At 37.7% G+C, this 23,157-nt stretch overlaps 1 protein-coding gene across 21 annotated transcripts in view; it reads right to left on the bottom strand.

Annotated features, from left to right (window-relative positions):
• Positions 1 to 214: 214 nt before the first annotated feature.
• NRXN1 (neurexin 1) overlaps positions 215 to 23,157 on the bottom strand; it is a 1,118,934-nt gene continuing 1,095,991 nt past the window's right edge. For 13 of the 21 annotated variants that reach the window (XM_061168486.1, XM_061168474.1, XM_061168480.1 and 10 more), the window contains 2 exons: positions 22,762 to 22,849; positions 215 to 522 (listed from right to left, as the gene is read on the bottom strand). In XM_061168486.1, the coding sequence (XP_061024469.1) occupies positions 215 to 522; positions 22,762 to 22,849 (396 nt within the window). The remainder of the gene's footprint in view (positions 523 to 22,761; positions 22,850 to 23,157) is intronic. The other 8 variants (XM_061168489.1, XM_061168487.1, XM_061168484.1 and 5 more) reach the window with 1 other exon arrangement.

Here is a 23,157-nt window from a genome sequence, read left to right on the forward strand (position 1 = left end):
TGACCTCTGCTTTTTTTTTTTTTTTTTTTCTTTTTTGGAGAAACAAGAGCATGAGATACTTGTTTTTATTTTTTAAAAACAGTCTTTCCTTCCTGATTGCATTCCCTGTCTTCTTTTTTATGTGCTTCATAAAAAGGAAAGTAAATAAGTTTATATTATGTCTCAGATAAAATGAAGACTATTTCTATACAAGGGTCCTTTTCAGATCTTGGGATCAGACGTAATACTCTTTATCCTTGTTTTTCTTGTTTTTGTTGGCGCTTTTCGCACTGCTGGGTTGTTTCTCCTTTACTACAGCCCCATTGGACTGTGCTGAGTTACTGATGTAGTTTCGACTCTCATCCACGTGGTATGAGCCTTCATCCCGGTTTCGGTACTTGTACATGGCGTAGAGGAGGATGAGGATGCACAGGGCGGCAGCGGCTACGATCCCCACAACCATGCCCGTGGTGCTGCTGGACTCCCGAATCACTTCTGCTGAGCCTGGGTACGGCTCTCTCCCGCCTGCCCGGGTTGGGTTGGCTGTAGGAAAGAGGGTGAAAAAAAAACACCAAGTGATTATGGAGTTTCCTGAATGCCAGAGAGCTACATTTACCGTCTATTTCCAGGCCTAATGGAATAGCATCGACTGCTCGAGGAAAAGGATACTGTTGCTAAATGTAGCAATTCCTATTCCTCTTGGTCACCAAAAACTAGGGCCTGTGAATCAAAGCACTGCGACAGAGATCTGTTGCCATCTTTTCTTTTTCACAGATCGGTTTTGTTAACAGGTTCTTGTAAGTGTAGCTCCAAATAAGCTCCATGTAGTTCTAAGGGCCATGTTGATGTGTTAGGTGAAACACGATAAACCCAACATGAAGAATAAAATCATAACATCAAAATGACTCTACCCTATGATATTAGAGATTATCATTTTAAGAATCGAATTGATGTTGATACAAAACGCTTACGGTTAACTCTAGACTGAAACCAGATAGCTAAATTTAGGATTACTTCAGAAATTGTATTGCCTCCTATTGCACTGAATACAGTGTTGAACAAAAAGATAATCCAGGCACTTTTAATAGTCTAATTGCCTACTTTTAAAAGTGTTATTTTAGTCACAATTCTACAAACTAAAACAACTAATTTTCTTTTCTGTTGGAGGTTTATTTGTTAACATCAGTATGTGTGTATGTTATTCATTCACTGGCAGTGGCTGAGTGATCACCAAAACTAAATTTGAGAGGAGAAAGTAAGAAAATATTGTTAAATACCTTAAAGACCATCTAGACTGGTTTTGAGTCAAAATTCAGTACCTAGTAGATGATCATAAATAAAGGACTTGCTGCCCCACTTTTATTTAACTGACAAACCCTCATTCAATCTTTCAAAGTATAAAGTTCTTCCTTGGGTACAAGAAATGGATCACAGGGTGCATTACTATTTTCTCCAAGGCCTAGACAGGCACTGAAACTGACCACAGATGGGGAGAAAAGTCCCGGGATTTAGTTTAGAGATAGAAGGAGGGGGGAGCGGCTCTCTTCCTCTACGTAATAAATTTATTATTATTATTATTTAAAAGAATTTAAAAGAAAAGGAGCTGTAGAGAGATAAGATTCTATCCCATCTCTGATCACAGGTCATTTTTCTCTAAGGATTGTGTTTTCTCTTTTTCTCTGAATCTCCATCCTCTCACTTGTCTTACAGAAAAAAGATAACTTTTCAGATGTAATGAATTAAAAATGCTATAATTTTCAAAATGTTATTCTTTGTAAATTATGCACAATGAACTTAAATAATCTCAAGATTGCATAAATAGTGTGTATATGTGGAAGGTGTGTGTGTGTATATACACACACCAGAAACTGAACAGTGCAAAAAAGCTAAAATGGTACTTTTATTTCACTATCACTAGTAATTTATATATATATATATATACACACACACACACACACACATATATATATATATATATATTTTTTTTTTTTTTTCCCCCCCGATAGGGAGGGGAATTTCTTTTTTATACCCACTAACCCTTAAACTCTTCAGCGGTGCTCCGGGTGGCTAAGCAAGAGGCCTTTTTCTTTTTTGGCCGTGCTATGCGGCATGTGGGATCTTAGTTCCCTGAGCAGGGATTGAACACGTGCCCCCTGCATTGGGAGTGCAGAGTCGTAACCACTGGACCACCAGGGAAGTCCCTATTTTTTTATATTTTTACAAAAGTTCCTATTAGTTACTGGGAATCATTTTGCTACCATATAGCACTATGCTGCTTTGTAATTCGATTTTCAAACATCACCAAGTTTTCATCTGCCTAAATGTGGGCTTCTTGCCGTCACTTTCCTTTCCTTCCCCAAATAAAGCCTTACAAATATAGTCACTTACAAAGGAATAGCTCTCAGTCTCAAAGCAGCCATTTGTTCTGGAGCTACAAAATCTAGTAGGTGAAACCTTTGTATGCTGAATGTATCCCTGCTTGTTTTACAAAAGCTCATGTAATGTTGTTGAATAAAAAAGCCTTGGAGTTGCTTCTGTGGCTGAGGCAGAAGGAGACAAAGACTAGAATCCACAGCATTTGATTACAGGAAATTAATTTCCTCTCAAGAAGAATAGAACCTACTGCAGGAACTCTGTCACTACCTGACAAACCAAAGGCAGCACTTTCTCTCTCAAATACAGTCATCTTTGCCAAAGTCTGCCAATTAGCTCAGCTGCTAACTTTCACTAAATGACAACTTTCTACTTGCTCATTTTGTGGAACATTCTTTTACCATGGTCTCTCAAGAGCTGGAAAAGGGGTTTCATTTAAATATTACCTAAATCATTTCCCCACACCTGATGGAATGCTTTCATTTTAAACACATTTTCATAATTACCTCACTTTGTCTGTCAGAAAAGAATGGGGAGAATGGAGAAAAAATCCTCATCGTATAGCTCATGATAGTCAGACTTGAGAGTTTTAATGGAATGCAGGGTTTACATTTTCTAAACTAAGAATATATATGTCCTTTTTTTTCCATTTAGGAATTTGTATTGTAAATGGACCATCTTATCAAAGAATTTTAATTTTATTTTTATTGGCTCAGATAGTTCTGATATGTTTTCACAACTGTAGAAGGAGCGCACCAAAACCAAACTGGTGGTAAAACCAGAATGAGATTACAAAGACCAAAGCAAAGCCTCAAACGCTTCCATTTTGCCATAGAGCTATTTGAGAAATGCCTCCTGTTGAAGGAAAATACTTGTCTTTTTTGCAACTCCAGCCAAAAGGTTGCTTCGCATGCAGGCCTGAAACATCTCTGTAACCCATATATAAACAAAGATTCTAAATATCATAAAACTAGCCTACCAAAAAGACCCTCCACAAACCCAATGATGAAACATTTTATCTCTTGTTTCCCCTGATTCACATTAAAAATTAATAACCACCACAGGTATTATTTTAGGTCTATTTGGAATATGCAGTTGCTTCCATATCTAACTGATTATTTAACAATTTTTTTTTTCTGTTTATGCTTCCAATCTGAAAGCTAAGTGATAATTTTCTTAACTTCTGTGCTAAGATCAGAAGTATTTATACACTTAAGGGTTAATGGGACATCTCTCCCAGATGTGCAATAAAAGGCTAGAGAAATGTAAATATTTTCATGAATTATAAATGTGGTTCCCATATTGATTGTCATTAATGGTTTATTTTGATGATCACTGAAAAATCTCTGAGGAATTTCATATTAATTTAAATTTAGATAATAGCATAAATGGCTAAAAAGGCTAAACGCCTTCTTATATAATTTGGTTAAAATTTTTTATTAAAAAATACAGTCATCTCTTCACCATTCATGACAATATGAAGAAAGGAATTTAATCAGAAACCTCCATAAGCAATTCTTATATCTCATGGATTTGAGTATTTTGCATTCTCTTTACACTTCCTAGTAAACTAAATCAAGACATTCTAAATAATTTTTTAAAATCTACAAGTGTTTTTTTCTCAGCAGTGCTAAAAAACAAATAAATTAACTAAATTTTACTTTCACTCTGTCTCCCTTTCTTTGTTGTAGCAGTGATGAGAACACTTAAAAAACAGGTAAAAGAGAATATAAGAGAGGTGCTGAAAGAATGGAACAGGTATAAATTACCAATAAGTCTCTGAATGGTCAAAAGTTAAGTGATTTGTAAGTAAAACTAAGCTAATGTAGCGATTCATTACATAGGGCTCAGAGGTACAAGGAGCCCAGATCAATGGAAAACTTCAGTAGGACCGACTGATGATGGGCAAAGAATAAGCCAAAGCATTTACATCTTATCGGTGTAACTGGAAATGGGCAAGTATTCAACTCCACCCATACTTCGACTTCAGGCTAGCTTGCTGGCAAAAAAAAAAAAAAAAAAAAAAAAAAAAGTAGAAAAAAAGTAGAGTAGATGAAATATCCTAAGGGTTTAGGCCTATATACCCTATTTTAATGATTCATAAAATAAAAAAAAATCATCATGAATTACACATAGTTTATGTGAACACTAAATGATAGATTATTTTACTTAATCAAAAATTTCTCATGTAACTCTATCTTCATTTTACTGGAGGATGCCAGTCATCACATACCCCTCAGAGAGAAAAAATGGTAGTGGTAGGTCTACTTACTACATGTGGGGAAAGTGCACGTGCACACCGTAATGGCAATATGAAGGCCTTTGATTTTTGCTGGTATTTTTGCCTAAACGACTCAAAAACTACTGATAATAGTGGTGAGGACAAAAGGCTGTCACAAGGGTTATAACCTCTTTCATATAAGCCACTTCTCAGCCAAATGGCTATGGAAATATTTCTGGGACTTGTGTACAGATAGTGTTATCTTAAGGACAGATAAAAATTTATTTTAATTCTCTCTCTTTCTCTCTCTCTCTCTCTCAAACATCTGGCAAGATCTGATGGTCTCTAATTTTCCATATGGCCTGCTTTGGCCCAGATTTATCAAGAATATTATAAGCTAGCTCTATGAATTTTCTTGTTTTTCATTGTCAACTTATTTCTCTGATTACTTAGAAAGGAATAGTCTTTCAGGTACTAGGACAGTTATTAACATATTCCCACATGATACCCTAAACCAATTTACTCATATCAGGTAATAATTCATTGTAAAGAATGCACGGTAAGTGTAAAAGACATATTCCAGGGCCTCGTCACATAAAAAGAATAATAAACCCATCTGTTGCTCTGCACAAAAAAAGTTAAAAAGTGAAATATTTAAAATTTTAACTTATCCTTAAACTTGCTGAATAGTTATTTTAAAACTACCACCACAGAAAAAGAAATCGTCCTGATGTACGTTCCTTCTTTATTTTTGATAGTCCTTGGCACTGTATCTGTGAAAGAACATGATTTCCCCAAATAGGAACTAATTTAGATCCAGTTAAGAAATACCATAGAACAAACATGTTTAAGAGACACAACTGGCTAAAGAACAGAGTGGAGAGGACCACGTGGCAAGTCTTACTTCTTACCAGCTCCTCTGGTCCTTGGTCACCCACTCTATGCTCCTGCCTATTCTTTCTCCTACTTCTTCCCCCTCCCTACCTCTTCTCAGCATCCCTCTCCCAGCTCTTGATATCCCTCTAGGTGGCCCTCAGAGAACACAGTGGGTGTGTCCCTCCCCACTCAGTAAAGGAAGAAAGCCAGGCCAGCGGGGGTCAGGACTCTGCCTCTTCGAGCTAGTACATTACTCAGCCGGGTGTTCAATGAGGGACAAAACTTATTGCCAAGTTCCTGATTTCACATCACACTTTAAAATTGTCCCTGTGGCAAAAAAAAAAAAAAAAAAAAAGGTCTCAATGTGATTGTTTCATTAGAACACAGCCTTGGTGCTTTATATTGGTCCGCTTTACTTTAAAATTTAACTTTCTAAATTTGTTTACAGAATAAAATTCTATGCTTTATCAAATGTTTTATGACCAATTTCAAAAAACTTTGATTATGAAGCAGGGAAGATGAGGAGCACATTAGGCCATTCAGCTTTGCACTGGAGCCTATATTTACCAGTTTGCCACTGTTTGATTGTGTCTGGTCATAACCACAGTCTATGCACATGGGAGAATAAAGCCCTCATTGACTCAGCAAGGTGATTCACAACTGAAGTTCTAAAATAACTCTGCATTTTTGAAAGGTAAATTTTTGAATATTAATGAATTTTTCCAAAGAGCTTTTTCACTGTGCAATGGAAAGCATCTGACATCCTTTAGTTATTCTTTCTTTCCATTCTGAGATTAGAAACATAGTAATCAAATATTGTTATTGAAAAACAAACCTGCTCTTGATTTATGTTTTTACATAATGTTTTACACGTGAAATGATGCTTAAAGTCCTAATTCCTGTTACATAAAATGAGGGTTCGGTGAGTGGCGGGACCTTGTATTTCCGATGACGAGTTTACCAAGGCAATAACCATGTCATCAGATGTTCTTTTTATCACTCAAATTGTCACTTTTATGAAACTATTTTGTATACTTGGATGAGCTATTCTTTCACTGTAATCTGATTATATTTATGTTGTTTCCAAACTTAGCTTTGCAGGGTGACAATGTTGTTTCCAGGCCATTTGTATTGCTGGTTTTATTTCTTCAATATAGACTGTTAGTGTATAGGTACCTCATCAGCCATGACCCTGCCACATGCAGGATGAAGCAAGAGTTTCACTGTATACTGATAACAAGGAAAATTCAGCTTTTAAGCTTTAAGAAAAAAAAAGTGTAAGAGATTACCAATATTAAGAAATAATAAAGAATAAAATATACCAATGATAAAAAAAATGGAACTTGAGCTATATATTTCAGACCAGGAGGGGTAGATACAGGGTCATAAAACATTATGCTCAACATATATCATTCTGCTATCTGAAAATTATTAGACCACCTGCCTTACAATAATCCTTTTGAAAAACTATTGGAAAGATGCATTTACTGAATTTTTTTTCTCACTTAAAAGTCTTTGACCAGTCTTTCTGGTTTTATCATAGATTAAACTAAAAGTAATCAATTTAAAATTTCTGTCTCCACCCCAATGAAGAAAAAGAATTGCCTAAAATGATCCCATTAGACCACAGTTCTGCACTGTGTCTTAATAGATGTGAAGTTATTATAATTCTAAGCTAGCCTTGAAAATGGTTTCAGATTTATAAGGGAAGATAAGACTTTTCCAGTACCCAGTTTTACTAATACTGTGAAAAGAAAATTGGAATTGTAGGCTCCTGTGGTGTTTGTGAATTGAGATTAGCACAATTATTTTCCCCATCACCAAAAAAGAAAATTATTATTTTTTTCATTTTTGTGTTTCAGTACAACATAGGCCAAAAGAAACAATTATGATGTAATCACTCATAAGCATGCACGTTTAAGTACCACAGTTGCAGGAAAGCAGGTAGGCAGTGATTTATATGATATGCATTCATTTCAACTCACACTGTGGTTTTTTGAGAGGTGATGAATGCCTGAATGCCGGATGTTTCAAATCCTTCCCTGCTCACCAGCTCCACCCATGCCCTGCACATTTTGATGTTTGCTACTGCAGGTCAAACAAATGGCTTGAAGGAGGTCATGCCTGATACATCTCAACCCCTACCCAATCAATTGGAGATCCAGAAAGAAGGAGATTCAGATAGAACTTGGAAATCAATAAGCCTTTACTACCTGCCTGGCTGCTGGGACTAACATTTTCCTCTGCTACTTTCAAAGCCACCAAGTCACGTGTATGAAGGGAAATGCAGGGGCTACCGCTGTGGGATTGAGAGGATCATTTTCTTCACCAGATATCTAGGTGTTGCATGAGAAGGGGTGCAAAAAACAGAAAAATTCATAGTGTGCCTGCAGGACAGGGAGTACCAACTAGGACAGCTGCTACCTCAGATGGCACCACATGGAACAGAAAAGGCAATGGACAATTACATCATGTGTGACATTGGTGACACTGAAAATAGACAGAGGAATACACATTCTCCCTCATCTCTGAGGGAAGCCATAAGATCATGGCTATGTGTCCACAGCTTAGTCATCTACAAGCTTCATAGACTTTTTACATGGTCATTGTGCCCATAAGGTCTTATTAGAATCCGTGAAATTGTCATGGTGTTTACTGAAGTACCAATGTGACTACTGTTCCCACAGCTCTTCATGGTCTGGCCGCAGCTACCTACTCAAGTTTGTCTTCCATTTCTCTCAAAGAAAGTGACAGTCATAATTTTATTGCCATCTCCCAGTTCCCATACACCAATAAAAGTTCTACCTTCATGCCTGACTCATATGCCCTTTTTTTTCTAGCCTGGCTGAATATTACTTATTTCTCAAGACTTAGCTTAAATGCTCCATCTTTGGTGATGTTTTCTCTAAGAATATTCCCTCCTGCTGTCCATCAATTATATGGTGAGCTACAGTTACGTTCCAGGGACTATACTAGGTCCTGGGGGTAGAGGAGTTAACCAAACACACTTGATGTCTGCCCTCATGGACCCTGAAATATAATGAGGGAAAGAGACATACAACAAAAATCACACAGTTAGGCTTAAAGCAATAACCGGAACAGGTGTAATGAAGGAAAATGGTAGGTACCATGCAGGAGTAGAACAGAGGTTTCTGATTTAGACTGGGGAGTCAGATAGACCTTTCTGAGGTTGTAACATTTATGCTGAGACGTGGAAAATCAGTGGAGAGTAGGCCAGTGAAAAGTGGGCAGAAGAATCTTCTAATCAGAAGGAACCACATGTGCAATGACCTTGAGGAAGAAAGGAGTTTGCTTTTCAGGAACTAAACGAATGCCAGAGTGGTGGCAGCATATTGAGTTTTGGGGGAAAGTGAGAAGAAATTTGAAGGTGGACCTGAAACTTACATAGATTACAGTCCATGGAATGAAGCCATATATCAAAAGATCATCACATTTGACTCCATAAATAATAATAATTTTACATGGAGAAAGGTGTCACTAACAGAGTGAAAATGCAGAAGAGAAAGGAGAGGAGAAATATCTGTAGTACATATGACAAACCAAGAGTTAACACCTATAAAATCTACAAAGCGTGTATCAATTGCTATAGAAAAAGGCAAAAACCCACTAGAAAAATGGACAAAAATACAGACAAGCAAGTGGAGAATAGAAGATCTACACGGGTGATAAATGTAGGACAAGACGCTCAATTTCACTAGAATGGAAGTCAAAATAAAATAAGGAGGGTTTTTTTTTTTTTTTTTTGCCAACAATATGGGAGGAATAAATTAGAATTAAAGAAATAGTGACAATTTGGTTAGAACATTTGCTTGGGAAACAGACAGTTGTGCTGGTGAGAATATGAATTCCTCAATAATTTTTAGAAAGTAATCTAGTAACATCTATCAAAATTTAAAAGGATTAAATTGCAGCTGGCTGATGGGTGGATGTGAGTTCATTATAGAATGCCTTCTAATTTATTATATGTTTGAAATTTACAATAGTAAAGTTAAAAAATACACAAATATTTTAATCAAGCAATCTCAGTTTGAGAATATAGTCTAAAGAATTAAATACACCAGCATGCAGATGTATAAATACAGGATGCTTGTTATCACATTTTGAGGAGAAAAGAAAAAAGGACAACTTAAATGCTTGTTAACAGGGTTATGGTTGAATAAATTATTCAGCCATAATTGCATAATTTATTGGACACCCTTAATTATGGCACACTTATAGCCTAGAATTTTAACAGAGTTAAAAATAGGAATTACAGAAAATTCTGTTGACCTAAAAGATGTCCATAATACATTAGAAAGTAGAAAACCAAATTTAATTCATAGAGTGTGCTTCTATTTTTCTATGGCAAGAGAGAAAAACAACCCTATATTTATATATGTTCATAGGAACATGGTGAAAGATGTATGAAAGATCCATGCCAAACCGTTATCATTGGTTAATGAATGGAGATGGGAAAAAAGGAAAAAATAAAATCAAGTAGAAAAAAATTAATTAAAAAATTTCAACAAATATGTATTGAGTAACAACAATTTACCAGGTACCGCATAAGGTGTTCATAACAACATACATAAGACAGCCATGGGTTCCACCTTCTTAGAACTTTCAGTATATTTGAAATAAAACAGAAAATATAAGAAAACAAACAGGACAATTTTAAATTTAAAAAATTCAATGACACAAGAAGGCACAAAAATTGGGTGCTAAGAAAATAATGAGGGAGAGGCTTTACACAGGTCATCAGCAAAGGGCAGCCTCAGTAGAAGTTATTTGGAATGAGCCTTAGAGGAGAAGGATCCACGCCTTCCAGTGTGAACCCTGGAAAGCCATCAAGGATTTCTCAAGAAGGAAGATATGAGATAGGATGGCCTGAAGCTGGCAAGAACAGAATCAAGAAGACATATGAGAGAATCCATCTTTATCCCAATCTTCTCTCAACCACAAATTACATCAACCATTTTAGTATGGATCCTATACTATTGTGGAATCTTACTTACATGTTTCATTTCTGTTGGGTTGTTTCTTCTCTTTCAGACTGGACTGCTAAGTCCTTTGATAGCAGTCACAGTGTCCTGTGACTCTATTTCTCTTTTCCACCAATTCCCTCACCTCCAAACATCTAATGAAGGCTGAACACATGAGCTGCAGAATGTATGTTTTCTGACTGATTAGAGGAAGAGATTTTTGTAAGTTCATAAATTTTCAGGAGTGGACTGGGGTGGATATAACCATGAAGAAAATGTGAGAGATCTTTGATTTCAAAGTTTTGAGTAAAGGTAATAAACAAGTGGGTAAAACATTGATGGTAATTACATACTTCTTCATAAAATACTTTTACCTCAATACTTTCCTAACTCCCACCTCCTATAACATCTTCAATAAAAGAAGTAAAGATGGTATTTATTTAATTAAGCCAGAAAGCACTTCTCTGCTTAAGTGAATTGGGATCAATGTGCATCAATGCAAGTATTGTATCTGCATTTACTTTCCTTATGCCTCCAAGTACAGGCTGCTTAATTCCAGTGACTAAGCACTAAGTTATTTAAAGTTCACCAAGTTAGCAGTCTTAAGTTTGATTTGTTTGGGTGCCTTACTTATATTGACCTTATCTGATACCCACAGCACCACAAATAGTTGAGAGCTAATTTGGAGCTCTTTTCTCAAATTCAGCAGAGCAGTGGCAGAAGTTTCTAGGGTATTTTTTATTCCTGTTGCTATTAGAGTAAGAAAGTTGAAAAGGGCCTCATCAGTCAGGTCAAACTTTCCATAACTGTCAAGTAGAAGAAAGGCCATATAGGCAGTAATTGAGAAAGTCAGTTTCAAAGCTGGGGAGTGTGGAGATTCTACATGTGTTTTTCATCAAAATGTACCACATTTCAGAAAACGCAAGAGGAGCTATATTTTGAAATGGAGATGATACTCTCCATTATTGATTTCTACTCAACTAAACTCTTTGATAGCAAAACAGTTTCTTTTTCTGGGAGGTCAATGACTAAAACACCCGGAAATACGTACACCCAGAAGTCACTTTTCTTAAGATGTATTTTACTTTTTTACATATAGAAAGTTGAACAGTCACTCTTTACACAAACCAGGCGATTCATTCCAAGGAATTCTCAAGACTGGAACCTGGAATTTGAGGGGAACCTGGTTTACAGGAAGACAAAGGTGCCACTACGATTATAGCTGGAGTAATGTGGAGTGTGTACGTGAGTGTGTGTACATGCATGTGTGCATGTGAATGTTGCTGCATTCCTTCCAACTCGCTGACAGAAGCTGCTCCAGTCACCTTTATTTTCTCATAATTTATAGGTAAAATCAGGCTTCTGCAGAGCTCCAGGGAAGATTTCATAATACCTTGGGATTAACTTACTTAAATGTATTGCATTATTAAAACCCCCTTTGTTAACTTCCTCCCAAATGGTACACGGATTTACCCTTAGTAGATATAATTTCATGTGCCTTAACTGTCAACTGATGCTCAACACGGCAACTATGCCTTCTGACTCACTGCAAGGCTGAAAATTTTTTCTCATTTTATTTATTTAGTTAGCAACTGTTACCTTTATTGAATTATTATTATATGGTAGGCTCTGGGCTGTGCACTTTACACACATTATTTAATTTTTTCCTCATAACAACTCTGTAGTTGTTATTATGACTTTACAGGAAAGGACACTGAGTCTCAAAGAGGTTATGCTATGTATGCTTCCCAGGTGGCATAGCCAGAATTCAAACTCAGGTGTGTCTGTGGCTATTACAGTTTCATACATTCAACGTGTTGGCACTTATGACTGTAAAACCATTTGTTAGTATTCCCAAATTTTCCCTTCCCTGTAGAACTGAACCCTTTAGGCCTCTCTTCTAAGCAGCTGTCCATTTCCACCTCTTCCAGCCACATTCCACTACACCTCCTGCCATCTATCTGTCCTTTCCAGTAAAAGGAGTTTGCATTCCCACAGAGTCTTAGGAAAGCATAGCAAAAAAGTGGTAAAAAAGAATTTTTTTAGATTCTAGTCCAGGCACTGCCCCTAACTTACTGAGTGACCCTTAGCAATTCATTACCCTCTGCTCACATTCTTTCATCAGAGACATAATGATGATACATTATTTATCTCCCAGGGTCACTGTGAGGATCCCACCAGGTGGATAAATGTGCCAGTGCTCTGAGAAGGATAAAGTGTTATGTAAAAAACAACGAGGGGGGCTTCCCTGGTGGCGCAGTGGTTGAGAATCTGCCTGCCAATGCAGGGGACACGGGTTCGAGCCCTGGTCCGGGAAGATCCCACATGCTGTGGAGCAACTAAGCCCATGTGCCACAACTACTGAGCCTGCGCGTCTGGAGCCTGTGCTCCACAACAAGAGAGGCCGCGATAGTGAGAGGCCCGCGCACCGCGATGAAGAGTGGCCCCCGCTCGCCGCAACTAGAGAAAGCCCTCGCACAGAAACGAAGACCCAACACAGCCAAAAATAAATAAATAAATAAGTAAATTTAAAGGAAAAAAAAAACGAGGGTCCGATTATATTTCCTGTGTCTTCCACACAAAAGGTATTGAATCGGCAGCCTTCCCAACAATGAGACAACTCTGTGATACGCACAGCATACCATGGCTCAATCAGTTGTGGCAGTGACCACCACAGATGTTATCTCCAAGAGGATCTCTGTATTCAGGGACTCCCCTTTCATGAATGGAGGCCCTGTCAATTCAGGTGGCAAAACAACCATTTATACTATGAGGCCTGTGGTTTCAGGCCATTAATTGTTAAGCTACATGTGGAGCTTGTTTCTGTTTATCTGTGAAACATTCTATCTTTATGGATCAGTGCTCTCTGACTCCCGTGGTTGGAGTGAATTAAATTTCTCCTTCTTTCAGAATTTTATTATGAGATTTTATGTTTTTAGGTATTAAGAAATCAATCATCTAAGACCACTCTTTGGTAATACCTGACAGAAGGGCTTATTATCATGGAAATAACAACTCTTGATTAGGTTTTAGGGTTTCTTTCTAAAATTGTTAGGTCATTTCTTCTTGACCTCCTTCCTTCCCTGATCTGGAATTCCATGTTCTACTCTGGATGCAATCCACGGTAGAGTCTCTGTAGCAGAGTTGTATGCTGGGTCCTAGGGGCACTGCCTCTCAGAGTTTCTGTATAGTGTTTATGTAAGTGCAGGTCATTCTGGGTAACAGGGCAGCATGTGGTTTTCCTGATTTGAAACTGGGTCTCCTCACTTTGGGTGATCATCTTTATATTCCTGTCGTGAAGCTATTGCTGTCTCAATTTTCTTTTGTTGGGGAAAGTCACATTCTTTTTGGTGAAAGTGCAATAGCTAAGGTGAAAGATTAGACAGTTTCCCCACTGAGCCCATTAGAAGGAGGCATGTCAAGCCTAGAATTGGGAAATACGGAAGAAAAGCCATCCATCTTTGGGGGAGGGGGTGTGGCGGCTCTGCCTGGTTAAGTCATGCAGCCCAGAACGTTCCGAATATTTTAGGAGGCAGAGCAAGCGGATTATAATAGCACGCAGGAAAGCGAATCATTCCTTCTCTCAAAAGCTCTGTGGGGCAGCGACCTGCATTGTTTTCCTCCAAAACTAAGAATAGCAGATGACATGTGCCCTCTTCCCATCCTAGCAACCTACATCCATCCAACTGAAGCACTGCTCTTGTCTTACTAGTTTCATAGTGGCTACTGAGAAAAGTTTGATGCTGCTAGAATTCAGAAAGAGTTTAAAAAGCTTTTTATTGTAGATGCTAAAGTGCCAATTACTAACATTTCCCCTTCTTGCCTGTGGCTATAGGTTTATTCCCATTTATAATATGGTTGACTCCTCAGTTAATTTGCTGGTACTACTAATAAAAGCTAAGTCATACTATCAAAGTTTCTAGGTGGCAGACTCAACACTAAGGGCTTTACATGGATTGTCTCTTTCAGCATAACGACATCATGAGTATTTAACGTCATTCATGCCATTTTGCAGATGTAAAAAGTCAAGTACACAGAGGTTCAATGTTTTGCTTCCGATGACACAGCAAGTGGCTGAACTGGGATGTGAACTCAGTCTGCTTTCCAAAGTCTGGTCAATGAAATGTAAGATTTTAGTATGCTCAGAGAGGTGGTGACATTACTCCTTCTCTTTCTACTAATTTTTTAAATTTAATTGATGGCTTCTGGCTGTACTGGCATCTTTAATACATCCTTTTCTTAACCTGGCAATTTCATAAAGTACTCTTGTCTTTCTTATTACCAATGCCAGGCTTCTTATAATACTGAGGGTGGGTAAGGAGCTACTAATGATGAAAGTGATCTGACCAACAAGTCAGATGACATGAGATGAGACCTGCAGACTAAAGCCTATTGTAGCATTTGCTGGTCTTTGAAGCACGTGAACCAACAAAGAAAGCGTATTGGCTCTTCACGGGGGCAGCATGGCCTGTAGTGCAGTATTCAGAATATGCTGCTTTACCTCTGATACCATCTGAGGAAATGTAATTAATAAATACCAAGAAAACGCCACAGGAAACCAATTTCATTATCAACGCAGATATTGGACACAAATTACAAGAAAACATGGTTTCACTCTTCCTGCATTTCATGTTTCCATAAGAGGTAGACTTACCCTTTATTTTTCTAAAGCTATGCCGCATTTCTTCCTTCAAGGTTGGTGAATATTTCAAAGCACGGCAGTGTATCTCATTTTCTCCTTCCAAAGCTCAACAGGACACGTCACGCTTTAGAAAGGCTCTTATGGCATTTTAGCATTTTCTCATAAGGACTTGTGAAAGGTTATTAATGTTTTAAGGCTGGATACATGTAGGCTGCCTAGAAATTTATGGTATACACATGACTGAGTAGATTTTTTTCTGTTAATTACTGTAGGACAGTTCTGCATTAGCAGTCATGCACTTTTTGCAAACTTTCTTTTCTTTTTTAATTTTTTTTGGCCACACTGTGTGGCATGTGGGATCTTAGTTCCCCGACCAGGGATCTAACCCATGCCCCCTGAAGTGGAAGAGCGGAGTCTTAACCACTGGACTGCCAAGCAAGCCCCTGCAGACTTTCAGGTAAATGTCCAATCTAACTCAGCAAACTCACTTATTTGCTAAGTAATTACTGTAAGTGGCCAAGCACAGTTAGTTTACATGTGTGAATAGAGCCCGCTGTCTCTAACAGCAAAAGGGACTGTACCCATTTTCCACCCAGATCTGGAAATCTGTCTGCCTTGTGAGGGGCCTCACTACAAGTTAGGATAATGGGTTCACTGGCACAGGCTACTGAGCCTCAAAGATGCTAAGTAACTTCCCCAAGACCAGGAAGAGCTGCAACTCGAGCTAGTTCTATCTGACTCCAAAGTTACAATCATAACTAATACTCACTCCCTGTTGCATATCACAATTCTCACAAAATGCTCTTGAAGTTTTTCCAGTGTGGGACAATGATCCACTCCATTATATTGTTAAACAAAAATTATCAAATCATAGAAAGGTGAAAAGAGTTCACGTTAAGTAAAAATGGCTGTGCTCTGAAAACAAACAGAAACCATATTTCGTTTGTTATTTTGTTTTCTACTGATCTCCTGGTAGGAACAAATTTTGGTAAAGGAAATCAGTTGCCTGAAAAGGTGGAATTGCCTTCACTGACCAAGACCTTAGGCTTGGGCAAACTTTAGACAGGCTTCTTCCTGCCTCTAGGGCCCTGGCCTCCCTTTCCTTAGAGCATTTACTTTAGAAAACTGGTAAATCCAAGTTCCTTCTCTACCTTTGATGTGTAAATATTTTTAAAGCTTCGTTTCAGTGTTATAACCCAGGACTATTTTTCTCAAGGACCTAGGAGCCCTCACTTTGAAATATAACCTTCAAGGAAGATAGCTCCCCATCTTCCAATTTCTGTGGGGAAAATAGGAGCCTACCTTGAGGGGGTACATGTTACTCCAACTCATAAAGCTACCTTCAGTCTTGAAGATATTTGAAGGAAAGGGTTTATTCTTCCTTTGGGTGAAGCCAATCAGCCAACACAGAAGGTCTATGGTCTATGATCCCTCCACCCCAGCTCTTAAAAACTTTCCAGTTTTGGTTTGTTTTGTTTTTCACAGTGAATTGAGCTCGGATTGAATTTTGGGCTCCTTCTACTGCAATCTTCTTGAATAGATCTCCCTTGTTTGTTTAATTTTGTCCAATGTAATTTTTGTTTTGACATTACTGTTCTCAGAAAAACAGGGGAAAAAGTGCAAATGATGTCTAATGTCTTTCTTCCATTTTAACCATACAGCATTTCATTTTTATTCCAGTTGTCTGGAGAATTAATATGGAAAAAGCAGTTCTTCCACCAGCATGTCACACACTGAAAGCCACCTAGCTCATCAGAGCCCAAACTCCAGATGCCCTGTCCTGCACCTACATGACTAGCTAGGCCCTCGCCACTGACTCTGGTCTGACTCTGCTCAGGAGATGCTCTAGGTGTTTCCAAAAATGGAGCACTCATTACTGCTGTTTTTCTGGCTGCACCTCAAAACTCCCCATGTTAACAGCGATGTGTTGGCTATTACAGGCTTATTAAACTTGCTTTTGAATAATTACATAATAAATACCCCAAATTTAAATGTAGCACAAAATTATCTTCTAATCAGGCTCTAAAAAATATGATCTAATAAGTAATATATTCCTTTAAATGACTGTGATTACTTATTTAATAAAAAGATGCACCTGGTTCAATATACATATCTTTATTCCTAATGTGGTTAATGGGACCAGTTCAACAGAAATCCTTTGATCTTTTCTCAAAATAGCACACTGGAAAACCACATGAAATTGCACAGTAATTGCAGCAAATTTAGCCTAATGAATAGTAATACATGTAAAGGACCTTTCGCCATCAAATTTAAATTTATGCCAGCCATGGAAATTATTTAAATGAACATTTAAAAAATTAATCTTATATTTGTGAGGTGCCTGAATTCTAAAAGAACAACCTTCTGCATTCCAAGAAATTAAAACCCCACTTTTCCTAAACTAGAGAGCGTATTCTCTCTCTCATATTACAAAAAGTAACTTAATCTCTCTGAATCTCCCTAGCTATGAAAATATTTCAGTTTGGCCAAATAATGAAATAGAATAATGTTTACAAAGTACTAAGAACAATGATGAACACAGAATAGATCTTCACTAAATATTAGTTGTTATTGTGATCTATCATTACTCATGTAACCTGAACCCTGATCAACTGACAGGCAACCAACAGTATTTTTTGAGGGTCTGTACCGATGACCTCCTCCCCATTGGTTCAACTAATGTTTAAGAGCTTGCCCCCCAAACGACATTCCTTTTCTTCTCCTATAATTACACCAGTTTTTAAATTATTTAATAGAGCTTTTCTTTTTCTCCTTTGACAAAGGTTTAACTGATTTGAGAGTGGCCCAATATCTTATTAGCTACCACCTGCCCACACACATACACAAAGAGAACAGACATATTATTCCAAGCATTATACATCTAAGAGGAAATTGTCCTTCCTAAATAGGGCTCCCAGGAAACAAGAAGCTGATACTGTTCTCTTTGTAACAAATGACAAACTAGTTTTTCATCAGAAGTTCCCACACCAGAGAGGGTCATTATCTCCATTTAGGTCTCAGATATCAACATACAAATCACCTTTTCAAATTTCTTCAGGAGTTTTGAGAAAAGGATCTATTTAGAAGAAGGCCTCAAAATCAAGATGTACTGACATGATTAAAGGTCACTGTGGAACTTCAGTGGTTTGTAGTGTTGCCATTTTGTCAACTTACTAATAAATCAAAGCAGTCTGTCTTACAAAAACTTACGTTCCTGTGAAAAAAGAAGTCTTGGAAAATATGTATATTTATATAGCACACATAGTAAAAACAGCAAACACTCATGTAGCACTTATTATGAGCAATGCCTTGTTCTATAACATGCTTTCCATACATTAATTCATTTAATCTAACAACCATGTCTCTAGGCTGAGGGAAAAGCACAGAAGGAGCAAGTGTTTCTGAGAAAAAGTGTGAAGGAAAAGTCATCCACTTTGTCACACGTCCAAGCAGCTGAAACCTGGCGTTTTAGGGCAAGGTTGGCCTGTGACCTAGCTACCAATGGCTGCTTCTGATTTCCACCTGTTGACTAAGAGTTGGGGTTCAATTAGACCCCCTGAATTGAACAGCCACCCTCTCATATTCTAAAACACTGTTTATACCAATGTGAAATTGTCATCTGATGCTAACCACAAAGGACAGTGTGGCTGGAATCAAGTATAACTGAGTTCCATGTGTTCCCACCCGGGGGATTGTTCCTGATCTAGTTTCAACATGTACAGTTCCCATCAGGAGGCCTGAGTGGTTTCATCAGTTGCCCACCAATGTTCAGCCAGGAAAAGTAACAGCATTATGTAAAAGGGAAAAAGAGCTTGGATATTCTTTTTCATATAACTGAATTAGGAAGAAGAAAAGCCACCATTTATGGTCTACTTTATGCCAGGCATTGCAGTAGATGCCTTACATATATTAGTTTTAATTCTTGTAACAACCTGAAAAACAGGTGATATTTTAATGTCAACGATAAAGATCCTGTTCATCATAAAGAATAGCTGAAAAAGCATCTGGGGTAGAATGAAAGATGTCCTTTTGTAAAATGGAACTGAAGGTGCGGTTTCTATTTTTTTCTCTGAGAGTTTAATAGAGCAGTGGGTGCACAATAGTTCTCAACACTATTCAGTCAATGGTGAAACTGACAATCCACCAAATATATAATGTCCCTCTTCGTTAAGAGATCTGGGTGGAATTACATGGCAATTCAAATTTATCAAGCACTTCATAAAAGGTATTAATTTACTTGTGTTCAAGAAGATGCCAGATTTTTCCTGTTTGCTTCATTAATAGCCTTAGGAAAGCATCTAAGTGATAAGCATAGCACATTTTCAGAGAAGAAGAGATTATTTTTGGAAGAGTTTTGGGTCACGATGATTAGAGAAACTTCATATGTAAATATTCAGGGAGACTGAGAGACATTAGTGTGAAATACACAGAAGATTTGGGCAATCTACCTGTAAAAGTAATTATGCATCTCTTTACAAAAATATCTGCTTTCACTTGCTTAAGGAGTAGCAAAAGTATAGTAGGCATATCCAGTTCTAAATATTTAACCCAATATATTACTTTCCTAAAAAGTCAGTTTCCCAAAATACAACCTGCTGATATCTATCATGATTTTTATCAAGATATAGCTAACAGTATCCAAAGTCTAATAACATCAGCAACTGCAATTTTTGATCATGTTATTTTATATTTGTGTTCAAGACACAAAGCAAGTATGAAAAAAGCTATTTAAGAGAACAAGTACATAGTACATTAAGAAACAAAGACCTAGAGGAGGGCTATCCTAGCAGAAAACAATATTCAGATTATAAGAGGATAACAAAAACGACTCTTCAACTGCAAAAAAACAGTTGGAAAATAGGGGAAAAAAATCATATGAACTAAGAATTTCACAGGAAGTTGTCACACAAACAGAGCCAATTATGCCGAAAGAGCAACACTGCATGAATTATTAAAGATGGGCATGAAAAAAAATTATAGGGAATTGGATAGAAAAATCCAATGTAGAAAAGAGATCACACTTACAGAATGTAATATAGAAAGGGAAACCATTCATGGACTACACTATCAAGATACCATCTAGGGGAGGTAAGATCACAAGAAAAGCCTACAGTGGAAGATGCCATTAAAGCAACAGAATCTGAAGTTTAAGCCTTAAGAGGAATTGATGAATTGGAAACTAGAGAGTAAGGAAAGAAACACTGAGGATGAGAAGTTAAACTAGCCTTGGTACAAGAGTGTTGTAGCTGTCATCAGATGGGGTCAGTAGCTGCTGTGTCTTGTATATCAGACAGCAGACTTTGGGGCTGTGGAACAAAATTAAAATTCATGCAACAAATCTCGTGCGGAACAACACAAACAGAGTTCCTGCTTCACGGAGCTTTTCTTCTTGCGCGGCGGGGATGCAAGCTATATGTTAATAAACAAGTAACAAATAGAAAAGTAAACATGATTCTTTCAGATAAGTGATAAATTAGTAAAGAAAAGAGGCAGAAAGGATATCTGGAGTGTGGTTATTAACAAGCTGCTCCTCACTTTCCATGGTGTTATAATATTTAACAAAGTCAGGTGAATAAAAAGGAGAGGAGGATGTCAAAATGGTAAAAAAAAAAAAAAAAAAAGTTATCTTTCTCTTTCTTTCTCTCCTCTTTCCCCACCCACACCATCCTGTACTTAGGGCCGGCATCCCCAGAGAAAGGGAGACACAGTAAACTAGTCTATAAGGAATGGTTAGTAAGACCTAGAAGCAATGGCTAGAAGAACTGGATCATTTAACTGTGCTCAAGAAGGAAAAAAAAGTGACAATTTTAAGTGCAATTAGACTTCTTACACTGGAGTTACTAGGTACTCAAAGTGAGGACTCTATAAAGAGGATGATAGCCTCCACTCACACAGCAAAAGAAGGATTCAGCCCAGAGGAAAACCAGCCAGTACTATAATTAGTAAGAACCTATATTGTTTTCAGCATTGTGTTAATAGAGTGGAAAAAACTGAAAAAGTATCAACTGCTCTCATGCTAACTGGGAACACAAAAGCGAATATAAATACAAATATAGACACACACGCATATCAATGTATAACAAACACCAGACTCCAGTTATGAATGATCCATGCTGGAAGATCTTAGAGAAGCTACAAAAAAGACAGTCATGGTTGGGCATGTGAGAATAGGAGAAATGGGGAAAGGAGAAATTTGAGGCGGGGAGAAGGCAAATAGATGGACTGATGTCATGGACAAAAAGGCAGTAACTTTTTTTTTTTTTTTCCTTTTTGACTAACACAGAGAGAATGAGAATACCAATGAAAACAAAAGCAGGACTTTGACAAAGTGGTCCAGGATGGTATCATGAAGGGACCACATCTGTCTAGACAACCAAAAGGGAATGGTGTAGAGATCAAGAAACTGGAGGAATCGAATGGATGATATCAGATTATATCAGATCACCTTCTAATAACTGTGTATGAGAGATGGTTCTGGAGGCTGAGAATTTTGATATGTGGGGTGGAGGTGAGAGAAAGAAACACGAGAAGACAACCAGGATGGACCTCCCAAACCTTCTCCTGCTGAGAGATGACAGCTGAGCTTCCGCTCCTCACTGGCACTCAGTAGCTGCTCTCAGTGCTGAGAGTAAGTAGCTATAATCAGTGGGGGGACGGGGGTGGAAGTGATATTCAAAAGGAGATGTAAGATATGCATCCTGAACCATTTTTTAATCCAAATATCAGAACGAGTAGATTAAAATGATATTCTTCACAAGAATCCCAGATTAGTTATTTTACTGTGACATGAAGTTCTCCTGTGGTTATAGGTGACATCTACAGAGGTCATGAGTTATCCAACAGTGGTTAGTCCATATCTACCTCAATGGTTTTGTTAACCTAAACAAGACAATTACTGAATTTTAAGAAACACTGCTTACAAAGGAAACTAATGGAAATGACCCTAATCCTTGGTATTATGAATACTTGGAATCAAACCCAGGCTCTGATCCATTCATTTTCAGGGTCCACAGCCACTGCTTGATGGTACAGGGCTGCAGGAAAGCAGTATTGATGTGTTAGTCACACCATATCACAAAGAAGGAGAGGAAACTATGCATCACCTAGAGTTAAAACACATCAACTTGAATTTTAGGGAGACATTGGAAGACTCAAATATTTCTCTATTAAATGAATCAAGGACTGACTGTACCTGCTGTTTGTTTTACTATTGCCATAATACTCTCACTTCTGAAATTCAGAAATTTATCACTTAAGATAATTTGCTGGCAGAGTGAGGGGTGGGGACTTTTTGTCAGTAGAAAGGTCAAATAATTTTCCAAAATGCAATGCAATTTTTAAACTTTATAATTTTATTATGGGTGACCCAAGAAAGATCCTCGTATATGGTCATACTGAAAATTATATCGTGAGCTAATGGAATGTGAACAGTAAGGTACCAGCCTTGTGTGCTGTCCCCCACTGCTTTTTCTGGAATACATAATCTTGGTGGGTTTTGTTTTAAAAATTATTTTTTCAATAAATGTGGGGAAATGTACCCACGTAAAAAGTAAGAGCTCTTATCTCACAATGAGGTATTTTTTCATAGGGTGGACTTCTAGACATAAATGCAAAGATCTTCTAGGGACTATAGCATGCAACAAAGATTTACAGTAAAGCAAAGAAAGTAAGAAAAAAAGTCGACTAACCTAACCCACCTGAGCTCGGCTCACAGGGGTCAATGTCCTCGTCATCGCTGGGACACTCCGCTGAGGCCACAAGGATGTCATCTGTGGTCTGTAAAAGAATCACATTCAGTAGATTAATTTAAAGGGACCTAACAGATCTTTTCATCTTTGTCTCGTGGACCAGTAAAACACCACTTGTGTTTACCTGACAGATCGAGAAACCAAATTCAATTATTTCCCTTCCCGAGGACACAGAGCTTACATTCTTCAACTTATTTTAGATCCCTCATAGAAGAATTGGCGTATGTGTGAAAACTTGATTCTAGCTTATTTTACATGAGGATATGGAAATGGTGGTAGCCAACTTGTAGATACCCATCCTTTTAACTACACAGGGAAGCTGCACACAGGAGCAGA

This window comes from Eubalaena glacialis, chromosome 14, assembly GCF_028564815.1.
Source record: "Eubalaena glacialis isolate mEubGla1 chromosome 14, mEubGla1.1.hap2.+ XY, whole genome shotgun sequence".
Classification (NCBI taxonomy): Eukaryota; Metazoa; Chordata; class Mammalia; order Artiodactyla; family Balaenidae; genus Eubalaena; species Eubalaena glacialis.